A 17,025-nucleotide genomic window follows, 5' to 3' on the forward strand; every position below is an offset into this window, starting at 1 on the left:
TAAAGTGCCATGGGATACAGCCCTGGAGGGAAGAGGGGCCCAAGAAAGCTGGCTGATATTCAAGGATCACCTCCTCCAAGCTCAGGAGCGATGCATCCCGATGAAGAGCAAGTCAAGCGAAAATGCCAGAAGGCCTGCATGTATGAATAAGGAGCTTCTGGACCAACTGAAAATCAAGAAGGAAGCCTACAGAGGGTGGAAGCAAGGACAGGTAGCCCGGGAGGAATACAGAGAGGTTGTCCGAGCAGCCAGGGATAAGGTAATGAAGGCCAAAGCCCTGATGAAATTAAATCTGGCCAGGGATGTCAAGGGCAACAAGAAAAGATTCTATAGGTACGTTGGGGACAAAAGGAAGACCACGGAAAATGTAGGCCCTCTCTGGAAGGATATGGGTGACCTGGTTACCCGGGACATGGAGAAGACTGAGGTGCTCAACAGCTTTTTTGCTTCAGTCTTCAATGGCGAGGCTCTAGCCACATTGCCCAAGTCACAGAAAGCAAAAACAGGGACTATGAGAACAAAGAACTGCCCGCTGTAACAGAAGAGTAGATTCGAGACCATCTGAGGAACCTGAAGTTGCACAAGTCCATGGGACCTGATGAGATGCATACGCGGGTCCTGAGGGAACTGGTGGAGGAAGTTGGCAAGTCGCTGTCCATCGTATTTGGGAAGTCATGGCAGTTTGGTGAGGTTCCCGATGACTGGAAAAGGGATACCATAATCCTCATTTTTAAAAAGGGGAACAAGGAAGACCCAGGGAACTACAGGCCGGTCAGCCTCACCTCTCTGCCTGGCAAGGTCATGGAGCACATGCTCCTGGAAACTATGCTAAGGCACATGGAAAATAAGGAGGTGGTTGAGGACAGCCAACATGGCTTCACTAAGGACAAATACTACCTGACCAATTTGGTGGCCTTCTATGACGGGGTTACAGCGTCAGTGGACAAGGGACGAGCAACGGACATCATCTACCTGGACTTGTGCAAAGCATTTGACACTGTCCCGCATGACATCCTTCTCTCTAAACTGGAGAGGCATAGAATTGACAGACGGATCTATCGGTGGATAAGGAATTGGCTGGATGTTCACACTCAGAGGGTTGTGGTAAACGACTTGATGTCCAACTGGAGATCGGTGACGAGTGGCCTTTCTCAGGGGCTGATATTTGGACCGGCCCTGTTCAGCATCTTTGTCAGCGACATGGACAGTGGGATAGAGTGCATTCTCAGCAAGTTCACTGACGACACCAAGCTGTGTGGTGCCGTCGACACGCCGGAAGGGAAGGAATGTCATCCAGAGGGACCTTGACAGGCTGGAGAGGTGGGCCCGTGCCAACCTCATGAAGTTCAACCAGGCCAAGTGCAAGGTCCTGCACATGGGTTGGAGCCATCCCAGGCACAAATACAGGCTGGGCGGAGAATGGATCGAGACCAGCCCTGAGGAGAAGGACTTGGGAGTGCTGGTGGACAAGAAGCTCAACGTGAGCAGGCAATGCGCCCTTGCGGCCCAGAAGGCCAACCGCATCCTGAGCTGCATCAAGAGGAGTGTGGCCAGCAGGTCGAGGGAGGTGATTCTGCCCCTCTACTCTGCCCTGGTGAGACCCCACCTGGAGTACTGTGTCCAGCTCTGGAGCCCCCAACACGAGAAGGACATGGACCTGTTGGAGAGAGTCCAGAGGAGGGCCACGAAGATGATAAGAGGGCTGGAGCACCTCTCCTATGAGGCCAGGCTGAGAGAGTTGGGGCTGTTCAGCCTGGAGAAGAGGAGGCTCCAGGGAGACCTTATAGCAGCCTTCCAGTACTTAAAGGGGTCCTACAGGAATGATGGGGAAAAACTCTTCAGCAGGGCCTGTTGTGATAGGACCAAGAGGTAATGATTTTAAAATATAAGGAAGCAGATTCAGGCTGGATATAAGGAAAAAAATTTTTACAGTGAGGGTGGTAGAACACTGGAACAGGTTGCCCATAGAGGTGATTGATGCCCCATCCCTGGAAACGTTCAAGGCCAGGTTGGATGAGGCTCTGAGCAACCTGATCTAGTGGGGGATGTCCCTGTTCCTTGCAGGGGGGTTGAACTAGATGACCTTTGAAGGTCCCTTCCAATCCAAACTATTGTATGAGTCTATGATTCTCTAAGTGTTTACTCCTGTTCAGTTTTTAAGAAAGAGTGAGAACTTGCAGTTTTTCCTGTCTGTCTAGATTCACACAATGCAAGCATGTATGCATATCAGTAACCCTAGCTCATTGGTTTCAGTACGACCGCTTAGATGCAGAAAGATGAGAGGTTTTTCATGGCCAGATAGTTTCCTATTGGAAATATGAGCTTTATTTGTATTTTTATTAGCTTTTTTTGCTACATTAGCATTTGTTAGTAAGTCTTCTGTGGATATTTCTAGGCTGGTGTGTTTATGCACAAGAATTATCAAGCTCTTATGATGTGGCTTATAGTTAAAATGTGCATTTACTATGACACAGAGGGTATTGAAATAGTATGTTCCTTGTAACAGTTCTTTAACTTTTTAGTCCTAAACTTATCAAGATTCTAATTAGTATTTTTGTTTGTTTAAAAGGACTCTACTGTTGTTGTATGTTATAAATTTCTTTGTACGATTTTTATAATTTATTGTATATGGTAATGAATTGAAACATAGGAGTCTTTCCCAGTACCATGTTTATTCATAATTATGAGGTCATTAAACTAGTCAGTTATTAGATGCATTCAGACAGAAAAGAGTTCCCTAAAATAAAGAAAAATAATTCTACTTTACACAGGTTGGATGGAAAATATATTTTAGTGTTATATTTCTTTGAAATTAAAATATATTTTATACATTAGTACATTTCAGTTAATGTAGTTCATGCCTTGCTACCCCTCAGTTGTTCAACTCTATGCTTTACCATAAATATGATGAGGATGAGAGAATATATGTACATGCATATAGTGTCTTCAAGCTCTCCCCTTCTAAGTTTACTAACCATCTCCTGAGTTTTGGACGTGTCGAATGGGCTACTTGCCTTGCCTTTATAAACTAGATATGGTTTCCCAATGGAATAGTTGATACACCAAAAAGTAAAGAAGGCTTTAAAAGTATCACTTTCATACTCTAAAAAATATAACCAAGAAAAGTATTGTTGATTATGGGTTTTTTTAAAGCCAATAAAGGCTCATGTTTGTAAACTTGTGGATTTATTGTGGTTTGTGGACATCTATGGTTTTTTTTTCCTTCATATTTTACAGGAATGTCATCTATGGTTAACAGTCATTATGAAAAACTAGTGAGAATTGTTGATTTTCAGTAACAAAAGTAATTTGGAAGGGGAAGTGATTTAGTAGCATGAGGTTAATTCCTATATTAAGTCTGAAAAATACCATCAGGGTTGTCTTCAGACCTGAAGTATCTGTAAACATAAATTTATTTTTTTAAATGTATTTATTAGTATATACTATATCTGTAAATATTTTTTTTAATCTACTTTAGTAGAATAGAAGAAAATTATTTGACTCTGCAAATGATTTTTATTACTCCAGATATATACTTAAGGAGAAATTTGCTGGTTTTTCTTTTTTGAATTTTTAGGATTCCTATTCTTATGTTCGATCTACTGCCCCAGCTGTAGCTTATGACAGCAAACAATACTATCAACAACCAACAGCGACTGCTGCGGCTGTGGCTGCCGCTGCCCAGCCTCAACCTTCAGTAGCTGAATCATACTACCAGACAGGTGGGTGGCATGATTCAAGTTGCTGTCATTATACACTGTCTGCGTACTACTTTAATACCTTAAAAATATGTTTTTGAATATTTCACATTATCCAGAATTTTTTTTTTTTTTTTAGTTTTGACGCGTAATCCCTGTCAACATGTAGAAAAATTTGCTGCACCTAGAACTTGAACATTATTGTGACATTGCCATAAGTAACTGTGGCTAAACCATGACAGGAACTATCTTTGAGGTTTGGATTGTTATTAAATACACTCAAAACGTACTTCTAGGCAAACTTTTTTGCTGAAGTAGGTTCAAAAAGTCACTGGTGGTTCAGCTGTTAACTTGGTTAGAAAGACTTTTTAAAGAATTTTTTAGTTACTTAATGTATGTAGTTCTTTATTGTTATCATGAATGCTACAAAGCATAAATCCTATTTACTTTTTTTACTTTAATTAGGAATAATAAGAAAGTTTAGATGTACTTTGGTTTAGTGTACTCTAGTAAAACCATTGAACGAGAAGGTGTTTTAAAAACATGGCAGCACAGTTAAAAATGCATAAATAAATCTGAGGCTTACTAGTGTGAGCTGTGACACAATTAAACAGTTGTGTGATATATGGTAGGCGATGCATAACCATTAAAACAAACAACCAACCAAACTAAAACAAAACCCACTTGTTATGTGTTTATTCCTCAGCATACTATTAAGTATAACTTAATATGATTTGCATTTCATTCAACTAAAACATATCAATGTTTATACACTTCTATTTTCTATCCTAATTAGCTCCAAAAGCAGGATATAGCCAAGGGTCAACTCAGTATACCCAAGCCCAGCAAACACGACAAGTGACAGCTATAAAACCTGCAACCCCAAGTCCAGCAACAACTACATTTTCTATATATCCAGTATCTTCTACTGTGCAGCCAGTAGCAGCTGCAGCTACTGTTGTTCCATCCTATACTCAAAGTGCAACGTACAGTACAACAGCGGTTACTTACTCTGGTAAGAATTTTGCATATTATGTTGCTAGGATCTTTGCAATTGTTACAGGAGAGGATTTAAATACTCAAATTTTTAGTAGTTTGTGTTCAATTACATCATAGTCTACTGAGAAGTATCAACCAGTTAAATCATAATAATGGCAAAATATTTTGATGTATCTTTAAAAGATGTTTTATGTTTGTATGTGCCTATTTTGTTACATATGAGAATATACAAAGCATTGGCATTGCTATACACGTGGTGTTTTGTGACTTACTGTAAGGTTTGGAGAGAAAAGATGGGGGTAGAAAAAATAAAGAAACACATCCACACAAATATAACCCAGGGAAATGGGGAGCATGCTGCCATCAAACAGCAGTTACAGAAACAGGGAGGAGTAGTCCAATATAAATCTTGTAAGTTTGGGTTGTCTTGACCCAAAATGAGAGGAGAATGGGTGTTAGAAAAACGACTTTTTCTTCAAACATTAGAAATACAAAATGTAGTTAAAGATGAAAAGTTGTTAACTTTATGGCCAGATGGTAATCAACTGGTATATTATAGCTACCTTGAACATTTTGGGTTTTTTTTGTTTTCTGTTTAAAAAGGGATTTAAGACTTCCTTGAAACAGAGCCTGATCAGAGGATTAAAATAGTTGAACCAGTAGATGTAGAAAGTTTACTGGAAAACTGGCTCAAAGGTATGAAAGCCCAGTTTCCTTGATTTATTCAAATTTGATACTAGAAATCAAGGAGTGTGTAGACAGGGTGTGCTGCAGAGATTTTAGCGGGCAAGCAGCATCTCTGCGCTAAAACAATTTAAATCAGTGATATAGAATGGAATATAACTAGCCATTCTGTCTTTTATCTTCATGGGTTTTTTTTCCCCTTGCTCTACATAATATTTGTCCTCCTTTTCATTTTGGAACTGGAACAGTAAATCTGGTTCTGGAAGACTTCTTACTTCTTTTGATAAATCTTTTATTAAAATTCTTGTTACATCATACTCTGTCTCACCAGATGTACTAGGAAACATATTCTTTAGGGATGCTTTGATATACCTAACATAACTGCATGTCTGCAAAGATTTGTCTAAAATCAAATATATTCCTGATACAAGTGGTATGCTATGTATTTGTGTACTGTGAAATATCAAGAAAAAAATCAGACTACCTAACAAGATCTCAGTAAATCGTTTCTGTCCTGCCCTGCCCCCCTCAACTCTATTATGCAGCATGCTTGGAATTAGTGTATTATGTAATTGATACATGATGTACAGTGATGTAACATTTATTTTATTTTGATCTCTGAGGTACCTCTTATTCCGGCTATGAAGCTGCAGTGTATTCAGCTGCATCATCCTATTACCAGCAGCAGCAGCAACAGAAACAGGCAGCGGCAGCAGCTGCTGCTGCTGCTGCAACAGCTGCTTGGACAGGGACCACGTTTACTAAAAAGGCACCATTCCAAAATAAGCAACTGAAACCAAAGCAAACTCCCAAACCGCCCCAGATCCACTACTGTGATGTTTGTAAGATCAGCTGTGCTGGACCACAGGTACCTGTATTTTTTAATATTCTGCTATAAGATTTAATCAAAAATTTTTCAACTAAAATATCAGAATCATAGAATGGTTTGAGTTGGAAGGGACCTTAAAGATCATCTAGTTCCAATGCCCCTGCCATGAGCAGGGACACCTTCCACTAGACCAGGTCGCTCAAAGCCCCATCCAACTTGGCCTTGAACACTTCCAGGGATGGGGCATTCACAACTTCTCTGGGCAACGCGTTCCAATGCATCACCACCCTCACAGTAAATAAGTTTTTCCTTATATCCAATCTAAATCTACCCTCTTTCAGTTTAAAGTAATTACTCCTTGTCCTATCACTACATGCCCTTGTCAAAACTCCCTTTTCAGTTTTCTTATAGACCCCCTTGAGATACTGGAAGGCTGCTACAAGGTCTCCTCAGAGCCTCCTCTTCTCCAGGCTGAACAGCCCCAACTCTCTCAGCCTGTCCTCATAGGAGAGGTGCTCCAGCCCTCTGATCACCTTTGTGGCCCTCCTCTGGACTCGCTCCAACAGGTCCACATCGTTCTTATGTTTGGGCTTCCAGAGCTGGACACAGTACTCCAGGGGTGGGGTCTCACCAGAGCAGAGTAGACAGGCAGAATCCCCTCCCTCGACCTGCTGGCCACACTCCTCTTGATGCATCCCAGGATGCAGTTGGCTTTCTGGGCTGCAAGTGCACATTGCCAGCTCACGTTGAGCTTCTTGTCCACCAGCACTCCCAAGTTCTTCTCCTCAGGGCTGCGTTTGATCCATTCTCCATCCAGCCTATATTTGTGGTTGGGATTGTCCCAACCCATGTGCAGGGCCTGGTTGAACTTCATGAGGTTGGCACGGGCCCACCTCTCCAGCCTATTAAGGTCCCTCTGGATGGCATTCCTTCCCTCCAGCATGTCACCACACAGCTTGGTGTCGTTGGTGAACTTGCTGAGGATGCACTCTATCCCACTGTCCATGTCACCAACAAAGATGTTAAACAGGGCCGGTCTCAATACTGAATCCTGAGGTATGCCACTCGTCACCAGTCTCCACATGGACATTGAGCCATTGACCACCACTCTTTGAGTGCGGCCATCCAGCCAATTCCTTATCCACCAATAGATCCGTCCGTCAAATTCATGCCTCTCTAGTTTAGAGAGAAGGATGTCATGCGGGACAGTGTCAAATGCCTTGCACAAGTCCAGGTAGATGACATCAGTTGCTCGTCCATTGTCCACCAATGCTGTAACACCATCACAGAAGGCCACCAAAGCAGTCAGGCATGATCTGCCCTTGGTGAAGCCATGTTGGCTGTCCTCAACCACCTCCTTGCTCTCCATGTGCCTTAGCATGGTTTCCAGGAGCATGTGCTCCATGACCTTGCCAGGCACAGAGGTGAGGCTGACCGGCCTGTAGTTTCCCTGGGTCTTCCTTGTTTCCCTTTTTAAAAATGAGGGTTATGTATCCCCTTTTCCAGTCATCGGGAACCCCACCAAACTGCCATGACTTCCCAAATACGATGGACAGTGGCTTGGCAACTTCATCTGCCAGTTCCCTCAGGACCCGCGTATGCATCTCATCAGGTCCCATGGACTTGTGCACCTTCAGGTCCCTTAGATGTTCTCTAATCTACTCTTCTCCTACAGTGGGCTGTTTTTCATTCTCCCTGCTTTTGCCTTCTGCGACTTGGGCGATGTGGCTAGACTCCTTGCCATTGAAGACTGAAGCAAAAAAGTTGTTGAGTACCTCAGACTTCTCCATGTCCTGGGTAACCAGGTCACCCATTTCCTTCCGGAGAGGGCCCACATTCATCCCTGACGTACCTAAAGAACCTTTTCTTGTTGCCCTTGACATCCCTGGCCAGATTTAATTTCATCAGGGCTTTGGCCTTCATTACCTTATCCCTGGCTGCTCGGACAACCTCTCTGTATTCCTCCCGGGCTACCTGTCCTTGCTTCCACCCTCTGTAGGCTTCCTTCTTGATTTTCAGTTGGTCCAGAAGCTCCTTATTCATACATGCAGGCCTTCTGGCATTTTCGCTTGACTTGCTCTTCATCGGGATGCATCGCTCCTGAGCTTGGAGGAGGTGATCCTTGAATATCAGCCAGCTTTCTTGGGCCCCTCTTCCCTCCAGGGCTGTATCCCATGGCACTTTACCCATCAGATCCCTGAAGAGGCCAAAGTCTGCCCTCCTGAAGTCCAGGGTACAGAGCTTGCTGCACGCCCTCCTCACTGCCCTAAGGATCTTGAACTCCACCATCTCATGGTCACTGCAGCCAAGGCTGCCCTTGAGCTCCACATTCCCCAGTAGCCCCTCCTTGTAGGTGAGAACAAGGTCCAGCATAGCACCTCTCCTCGCTGGCTCCTCTGTCACTTGCAGGAGGAAGTTGTCATCCATGCATTCCAGGAACCTCCTGGATTGCCTGTGCCCTGCTGTGCTGTCCCTCCAACAGATGTCAGGGTGGTTCAAGTCCCCCATGAGGACCAGGGCTTGTGACCATGAGGCTGCTCCTATCTGCCTGTAGAGGGCCTCATCCGCTCTGTCCTCCTGGCCAGGTGGCCTGTAGCAAACCCCCACTGTAATGTCCCCTGTCCCTGCCCTCCCTCTCATCCTGACCTGTAAGCTCTCTGTTAGCTCCTCCTCCATCCCCAGGTGGAGCTCCATGCACTCTAGCTGGTCATTGACATAGAGGGCAACACCCCCTCCTCTTCTCCCCTTCCTGTCCTTCCTAAAGAGCCTGTATCCTTCCATCCCAATGCTCCAGTCATAGGAGTCATCCCACCACGTCTCCGTGATGCCAACAAGGTCGTAGCCCTGCTTGTGTGCACACATCTCTAACTCTTCCTGTTTTTTCCCCATATTATGTGCGTTAGCATAGAGGCACTTAAGCTGGGCCCCCAATGAAGCTGACTTGCTGCCTGGAGCTGCTGGAGTTCTCTTGAGTTGCATTCTAGGTTCTCTCATACTTACCTGCGATCCTTCTCCAGTTTTTGGGCATGTGTTGCTGGCACTTGTGCCATACGGACAGTAATGGGCTGGATTGTGCTCCCCCTCCCACGACAATGTTATTTTAAAGCCCTCTTGATGAGTCTGGCAAGTCTTTGGCCAAAGACAGTCTTCCCCTTCTCTGTCAGGTTGACCTCATCAGTTCCCTCTAGACCAGGCTTCTCAAAGCCAGTCCTGTGGTCTAAGTAGCCAAAGCCCTGGCTGTGGCACCATTCCTGTAGCCTTTTGTTGACTTGCCATGTTCGACTGGCCCTTTCAGACCCCTTCCCTTTGACTAGGAGCATAGATTAAAAGACTACCTGCACTCCAGAGTCCTTAACCGTTGCTCTTATCAAGCTTTCAATGGTAACATCTGTTGACTAGTACTTGATTGAGGAAGTGAGAAGGTAGAGGATAAAAGACCATATTGTATTACCTAAAAGTGGAATCCTGGTGGTGAAGAAAATTTCTTGGTCTTAGAAGTGGCCTTCTGATGCCTTAGAGCATGTCATATGGAAGAAATGATCAGTGTAGAACGTATTTTTCATACGAAGCATATGTTTTATGCTATGTTCTGTGTTACATGTATTCACATTAATGATGAATGAGCAGTTCAAAGATAGCTTATTGTGTGTGTATTGTTTATTTAAACAGACTTATAAAGAACACTTAGAAGGTCAGAAACACAAAAAGAAAGAAGCAGCATTAAAAGCTTCCCAGAACACCAATAACAGCAGCACGTCTGCTCGTGGAACTCAGAATCAGTTGCGCTGTGAGCTTTGTGATGTGTCTTGTACAGGAGCAGATGCTTATGCTGCCCATATCCGTGGAGCCAAGCATCAGAAAGTAAGAACTTTCTCTTGTCCTTATTATACAAGTCAGTTGTATATTTCTTCCCATAATTTTTTCTCATCTTAGAGAGGAGAAAATATGCAGAAACAATATAATTAGAATTATTTTTTTAAAGACATTTAGTTCTGCTTTTTGTTTCAGACTTATCTTTAAGCTCACTTGTAGGAAAGGTCTTGTTGGGAGAAAGGGAGAAAAAATATTGCCACAGCATAAATGAGAAGAGGATATATTGGGGAAAGTATGTAAACCAAAGGAAGAAGGTGTTAGATGGGGAAAAGCATCAATGAGGACATACAGTAGCATGCTTATGCCCCCTAACTCTTTTCAAGATTTTTTCTTGACGTTCTTATTTGTCTGGTTCTGTGAAGCTCTCAGTGCACTTTGAAACACTGTAAGCTGAGTCAGTGCCAAGGAACAGGACTATTATGCATTGCTTTTTGATGTTTCTTTGGCATATGAGAGCAAGGAACAGTGTCCTGTAGTAGACTTGATAATGGGTATGTTTGGAAGAGTTTTGGTAAGCATGCTTTCCCTACTATCTGGGTGCAGTTAGGTGAGCATTGTGGAATAAAGACTGTGGGATGCACTGTGAACCTATGTTTTAAATTTGGCCATACAGTTGTGTCGTAGTTTAGCCCCACTCGGGACCAGACTACACAGTCTCTCTCTCACTTCTCCCACCCTCCGAGGGAATAGGGAGGTTTGAGATAAGGACAGGGACAGATCCTTAAAGTTACCATTACTGGCAAAACAGACTCAACTTGGGGAAAACTATTTGTTTATTATTAAAACCAAAGCAGGATAATGAGAAAGAGAACAAGATAACTTTCCCCCACCCATCCCTCTTCCCAGGCTTAACATTAATCTGTACCTTCTCTCCCCCCTGAGCGGCACAGGGGGGAAGAGGGAATGGGGGTTATGGTCAGTTCATCACTTGTTGCTTTATGCTCCTCCATCCTCGTCAGGGGAAGAACTCCTCACATTTCTCCCCTACTCCATCCCACGGGCTACAGTCCTTCTTGAACTGCTCTGACGTGGGTCATTTTTCCACGGAGTGCAGTCCCTCAGAATGGCTGCCCCAGCAGGCCCTCCACAGGCCACAGCCTCCTTCAGGTATCCACCTGCCCCAGCGTGGGGTCCTCCATGGCCTACAGGGGGACAGCCTGCCTCACCATGGGCTGCACCACAGGCTGCAGGGGAATCTTGGCCAGGAGCAACATTACTCCTCCCTCTCCTTCTTCACTGACCTTGGTATCTGCAGCTGTTCCTCTCACAAGAAATTCTTCACAATAGGCAGGCAGACGCCTCTCAGGATCTCATTCACATCTCATCTCCTGTCCACTTCTTGCTGCTGGGCTTGGCCCAGTCAGGCCCAGGTGGCCACCCGGCGGGAGGCCAGAGGATGAGGGCTGCAAGGTCCACAAGGCTCCTACCTCCCACTCTCTACCCCCTCTCAGCTGCTTTACATCTTCTCCTCTTTTTTTCTGGTTTTCCCCTTCTTAAATACGTTATCGCAGAGGCATTATCAGGGAACATTCTGCTACCAATTGGCTCGGCCTTGGCCAGCAGTGGGTCCGCCCTAGGCCCAGCCAAGTCCACTGGACAAAGGGGAAACTTATAGCAGCTTCTTACAGAAGCCACCACCGTAGCCCCCCTTCACTAAATAAAACCAGAACAAGTTGTAAATGGAATGGCAGTGTAGAATGTGTTTTAAGATATTACAGATTTTCCTCATAACTCTGGAAAGATTAATGTTAGTAATAAATACCGTATTAATATTCATCTTTTATATTTCTTTGTCTCTCAGAAAACTATACAACGTGGCATCATTAATATAATTCCTATTAAAATAAATAAATCTCATAGCAAATTTTAAAAAAATTTCCCAATATTATTTTTTGTTAGTACAAGAATGAAAATAAGAATTTAGTTAAATTGCTTAGTGTTCTTTCTTTCATTAATAAGTTGAGCCGTTAAATTTTTGGGTTGTGCCCAGTAACTCCATAGGTATATGGAGTATGATGTATATTATCTTTATATATTTGGATGTCGCTTTCTCTTGCTTATAGGTAGTTGCTAACTAATACTAATTGTGGTGGTTTAGCCCGGATCACCACACAGTTTCTCACTCACCCTCCCCCTACCCAGAGGGACGGGAGAGAGAAATTGGGAAGAAAGGAAAACTCGTGGGTTGAGATAAAAACAGTTTATTAAAAATACTGAAAACTACAAAGCTAACAGGATATAAGGATATTAATATCTAGAAAATATACAAAATGAACAATGTACTATTTCTCACCACCCAATGTCCGAATGACCGACACAGCCCATCCTGAGCAGCGATCACGGAAACGACACCGAGCAGCAAGCAAAGGGGGGAGAGCAAGCTAGCAAGGTAGAGGGAATGATGCCAGCAAGCAAGAGAGAAGAATAGGATGCCAAGGGTGCCCAAATGGAATGGATGCCAGGATGGAAGGGATGCCCCCTCCCATGGGCAACCCCACTTATATACTGAGCAAGATGTTCATGGCATGGAATACTCTCTTTGGCCAGTTTGGGTCAATTATTCTGTCTGTCTTTTGCCCAGCTTCCTGCATCTGCACGTTAACGAGACTTGGAAAGCCAGACAGTGTCCTTGGTCTCATTAACAACAACTCATATCATCAGAATGTTTTTATCAACATTCTTCACACACAAAATCCAAAACACACCAGCTACTGAGAGGAAAATTAACTCCATCCCTGCTGAAACCAGGACACTAATTTAGATTGTCATCAGTGTAAAAATGAAATCTCCAAGGACTCTATTTCTTTGGTACACTGAAGAATCTTGTGCATTCTACTGGAAAAAAGTAATTTTCAAGAGTTGCTTGAACTTAAATTTATAGTATTATGTGACATTAATATGTCTGTATTCTGATGGGGAACATGCTTAAAAAATAAGAACAAAAAACTAAGAAGTGTATGTATACAATCGTGTGCATATTGTGATTGTGTACATGTGTTTGCATTAAAGGCATGTCTAGCCTAGTTTTCATGTTACATGTTTTGTTCTTACAAACTACATGTATTGCTCTTTCAGGTCACCAAAAAGAAGTATCATTCAATCTCAAGCATGTTATGAAAAGGCTTCTGCTTATTACTTCTAAGAATAAGCATGTACCTCTTCACTTTCTACAAGATACTAAAGGGCTCTGAAATATGCTTCTTGCATCATCCTTAACTGTCTTTGCAGATATGCTTTTTTTTTAAAAAAAAAAAAAGAAAATAAAACCTTTGTCTAAGGAATATCTTGAGCTTTGCTAGGTAACCTGGAAAGTCTTTCAATATAAATACTCTTAAAATGTAGTGATCAAAAGAGACAGTGTTGTTGAATCTGAATTAAATAACTCTTATTTACAAATATTATTTGGAACCAAAATAGTTCAATGTACTACAGTTTTTGGAGGGAGAATAAAAAGCAACCAGGCAACAAAACAGTCACATTGAAACAGTATGAGCAAAATGTTTCCTTGAGTTTTATTGACTTGTGAGTTTATTTGCTTTCTGTTCTCACCTATACAGCTTTTGGAATAAATGTCTGAACTTCTAATGGAAATAAGCAATCTGAGATAACTATTAACTGTTCCCTTGTTACAGATGACAAGAACTTTTACATGTCCTTTTTTTTCCCCTCTGAGATCACTTTTTGTGAAGAAGCAATAACTTTTTAGTTATATTGATTTATTTTACTTTTTTTTTGTTGTTTTAGTGATACTGATGTTTCTGTTAAAGCTTCCATAACCTATAACAAGTTCGTTTTTTAGTTATCCCAGGGAGATCATATTATGAATTTCTCTTTATTCTTCTAGGTAGTAAAGTTGCACACAAAACTTGGCAAACCCATTCCTTCAACGGAACCAAATGTGGTTACCCAAGCTACTTCTTCAACATCCACATCTGCTTCCAAACCAACTGCCTCTGTTTCAAATATAGCAACTAGCAGCAGTACTGTGAACTCTGTTGCATCCTCTGCAGTGAAAATTCTTACTCCCACAACAAACGCACCACTTAACACGATGTCCAACAACAAAACATCTTCAACTGCTGCTAATATAGCTGTAAAGAAAATATCTACACCAAAAATAAACTTTGTTGGCAAGTACAGAAGTCAGTCTTTATTTTGAAACCTAACCTAGTCTATATTTTTTTAGAGATCTTAGTGCAACAAATACAAATGTATTTAGTTAACTTTATGCATGAGTAACTCTGTTGTGTTTGAGAGAATTACTGATAGGTGAAAAAAAGAATGTATATAAAAGTTTTGCTTCACAGTTTATGGTGTTTTCTGCCCTGTTGTCTCCACCTGACCTCTCTTGAAGGCTTCTCCTATCTTCATAAGAAGCCTCCCACCTTTGCTTTCTTATGTAGTAGCTGTTGGAGTATTGCATTTTATAGTCCAGTTGGTCCTAATTTCAGTTTACGGCCTGGGCTGTTAAGGCAACCTGCAGTAGGTTGGCTGTTGATAACTGGGCAACTGAAACATCCTTGTAACAGTAGAAACTTTTGAAATAAGCATGACAGACATTTAGACATAGGAAGCAGTTGTTCGACAATAAGCTGTCCTGCTCTTGAAGGAAAGACCTATGCAGTTGCAACACTAAGAGTACACTACCTTTGTTAGTAAAAACATTATAAGGTTTTGAAGTACTTTTTTGGATCCATTAAAAGAAATCTAATGACAAAAAAAAAAGGAAGAGATGATTAAAATGTATTTGCTGAGTTGTTCCCATTCAGTCTTATCTCTTTTGAAAAAACATGAAAATGAATGATGAAAATCGCAACTATATAAAGCAAAAGTTTTTCTTGCTAAAATAAAAAACTAAGTGTTTAAATAGCTTGTTAAACTTTTTTTTAAAAGCCTTTAATTTTATTTAAATTATGTTTCAGTTTAAACTAATTTTAAAAGACTGATAATGCTTTGACCAGAACATTTATACTTGCAAATAAAGTCTTCAAATTGCACATTATGTGTAATCATATTCTCATTTAATGAAAGTTAACAATTTAACTTTTTTGATTTGTAGGTGGTAATAAGCTTCAGACAACAGGAAGTAAACCAGAAGAAATGAAATCAACTGAAAGTGTTAAAACAACAACTGCTACTACAGTACAAACACAGGAAGTAAAACTAGACCCAGTAGCTGAACCAGTGACTCCTACGACTCTTGCTGCCTTGCAAAGTGATGTCCAGCCAGTGGGTCATGACTATGTGGAGGAGGTATTGACATGAATTTTAGTGAAAATTTTTTTCAATATGAAACAATCACTGAATGATTGAGGTTGGAAGGGACCTCTGGAGATCATCTGGGGGTCAAATTCCACTCAAGCAGGGCTGCCTCTAGCCAGTTGCCCAGGACCTTGTCCAGACAGCTTTTGAATGTCTCCAAGGAGGGAGACTCCACAAGTCCCCTGGGCAACCTGTGCCAGTGCTCAAGTCACTCTCACAGTAGAAACAATAAATGTTTCCTGATGTTCAAAGGGAACCTCCTGTGTTTCAGTTTGTGCCTGTTGCCTCTGGTCCTGTCACTGGGCACCACTGAAAAGAGCCTGGCTCTGTCCTCTTTGCACCCTTCCTTCCAGGTATTTATATACGTTAGTAAGATCCCCCCTGAGCCTTCTCATCTCTAGGCTAAACAGTCCCAGCTCTCTCAGTCTTTCCTCATAGGAGAGAGGCTCCAGTCCCTTCATCATCTTTGTGGCCTTTCATTGGACTCTCTCCAGTATGTCCATGTCTCTCTTGTACTGGGGAGCCCAGAACTGGACACATGACTCCAGGTGTGGCCTCAACCAGTGGTGGGTTAGAGAGGAAGGATCAGCTTCCTCAGCCTGCTGGCAATATTTTGTCTAATGCAGCCCAGGATGCCATTCGCCTTCTTTGCTGCAAGGGCACATTGTTGGCTCAAGTTCAACTTGGTGTTCACCAGGACCCCCCAGGTCCTTTCCTGCCAAGCTGCCTTCCATGGGGTTGTTCCTCCCCAGGTGCTGGACTTTGCACTTCCCCATGTTGAACTTCACGAGGTTCCTGTCAGTCCATTTCTCCAGCCCGTTGAAATCTCTCTGGATGGCAGCACAACCCTCTGGCACATCAGCCACCACTCCCAGTTTTGTGTCATCAGCAAACTTGCTGAGGGTACACTCTGCCCCATCATCCAGATCATTAAGGAAGATGTTAGACAAAAAAATGCTAAAACTGGCAAGTTCTCTATAAAAGGAAAACAACTTCACTAGTATGGAAAACTGTATTCAATTCTTAAAACATTCTTTACTTCCTGCCTTAGGCTACTATTTTGCTTTCCTAGCTACTGATAATGCAACTACACTTTAACCTACCATTTTTGCATTTAAGTAGCAGACAAAATTTTACACATAATTTAACACCCCAGCGTTAAGCCTACAACCAACATCCATTTTCAGGTTACAACCAGAAAGGATGTAACTATAGCATTAATAGAAACACTTCCCCAAGCGCTCAGTTCCTAAAGACATAAGCCTGTCGCAAATTTAAACTAGTTGGCATACTTCCCTCCTAAAAATGACAAAGGCTCCTCTGGTTAGTGAGGCACCTTTCCTCCCCAATTACCACCACCTCCTCTGTCTCCCCATCATTAGCCAACTGAAATACTGGCATAAAGCCCATGTTAACAAACCCAGAGCCCCTTATTGCCTTTCTAATGTTGGCATATCTCCTTTGAGAGTGGAACCTCACTGATTTAAAAATAAGTCTATCAAAATATTTTTATAAACAGCAGTAAGTTACTGGACCTTGCCATTCAGCCAGCTTTCAGTCTACCTCACTGTATGCTTATCCAGCCCATGCATCTACAGCTTGTCTATGAGGATATTGTGAGACTGTCAGAGGCCTTACTGAAGTCCAGTTAGACAATATCAACTGCTCTCCTCTCATCTA

At 42.4% G+C, this 17,025-nt stretch overlaps 1 protein-coding gene across 2 annotated transcripts in view; it reads left to right on the plus strand.

The window, feature by feature from the left end:
* The window catches only part of LOC104484533 (zinc finger RNA-binding protein-like), a 69,822-nt gene that overhangs the window by 31,365 nt on the left and 21,432 nt on the right, over positions 1–17,025 (plus strand). Inside the window, exons 4-9 of one of the 2 annotated variants that reach the window (XM_086769522.1) lie at positions 3,578–3,722; positions 4,495–4,713; positions 6,005–6,249; positions 9,880–10,071; positions 13,928–14,225; positions 15,143–15,336. In XM_086769522.1, the coding sequence (XP_086625648.1) occupies positions 3,578–3,722; positions 4,495–4,713; positions 6,005–6,249; positions 9,880–10,071; positions 13,928–14,225; positions 15,143–15,336 (1,293 nt within the window). The remainder of the gene's footprint in view (positions 1–3,577; positions 3,723–4,494; positions 4,714–6,004; positions 6,250–9,879; positions 10,072–13,927; positions 14,226–15,142; positions 15,337–17,025) is intronic. The other variant, XM_086769523.1, reaches the window with a different exon arrangement.

Source organism: Chlamydotis macqueenii, chromosome W, assembly GCF_036417535.1.
Source record: "Chlamydotis macqueenii isolate bChlMac1 chromosome W, bChlMac1.mat, whole genome shotgun sequence".
In the NCBI taxonomy this organism is placed as follows: domain Eukaryota; kingdom Metazoa; phylum Chordata; class Aves; order Otidiformes; family Otididae; genus Chlamydotis; species Chlamydotis macqueenii.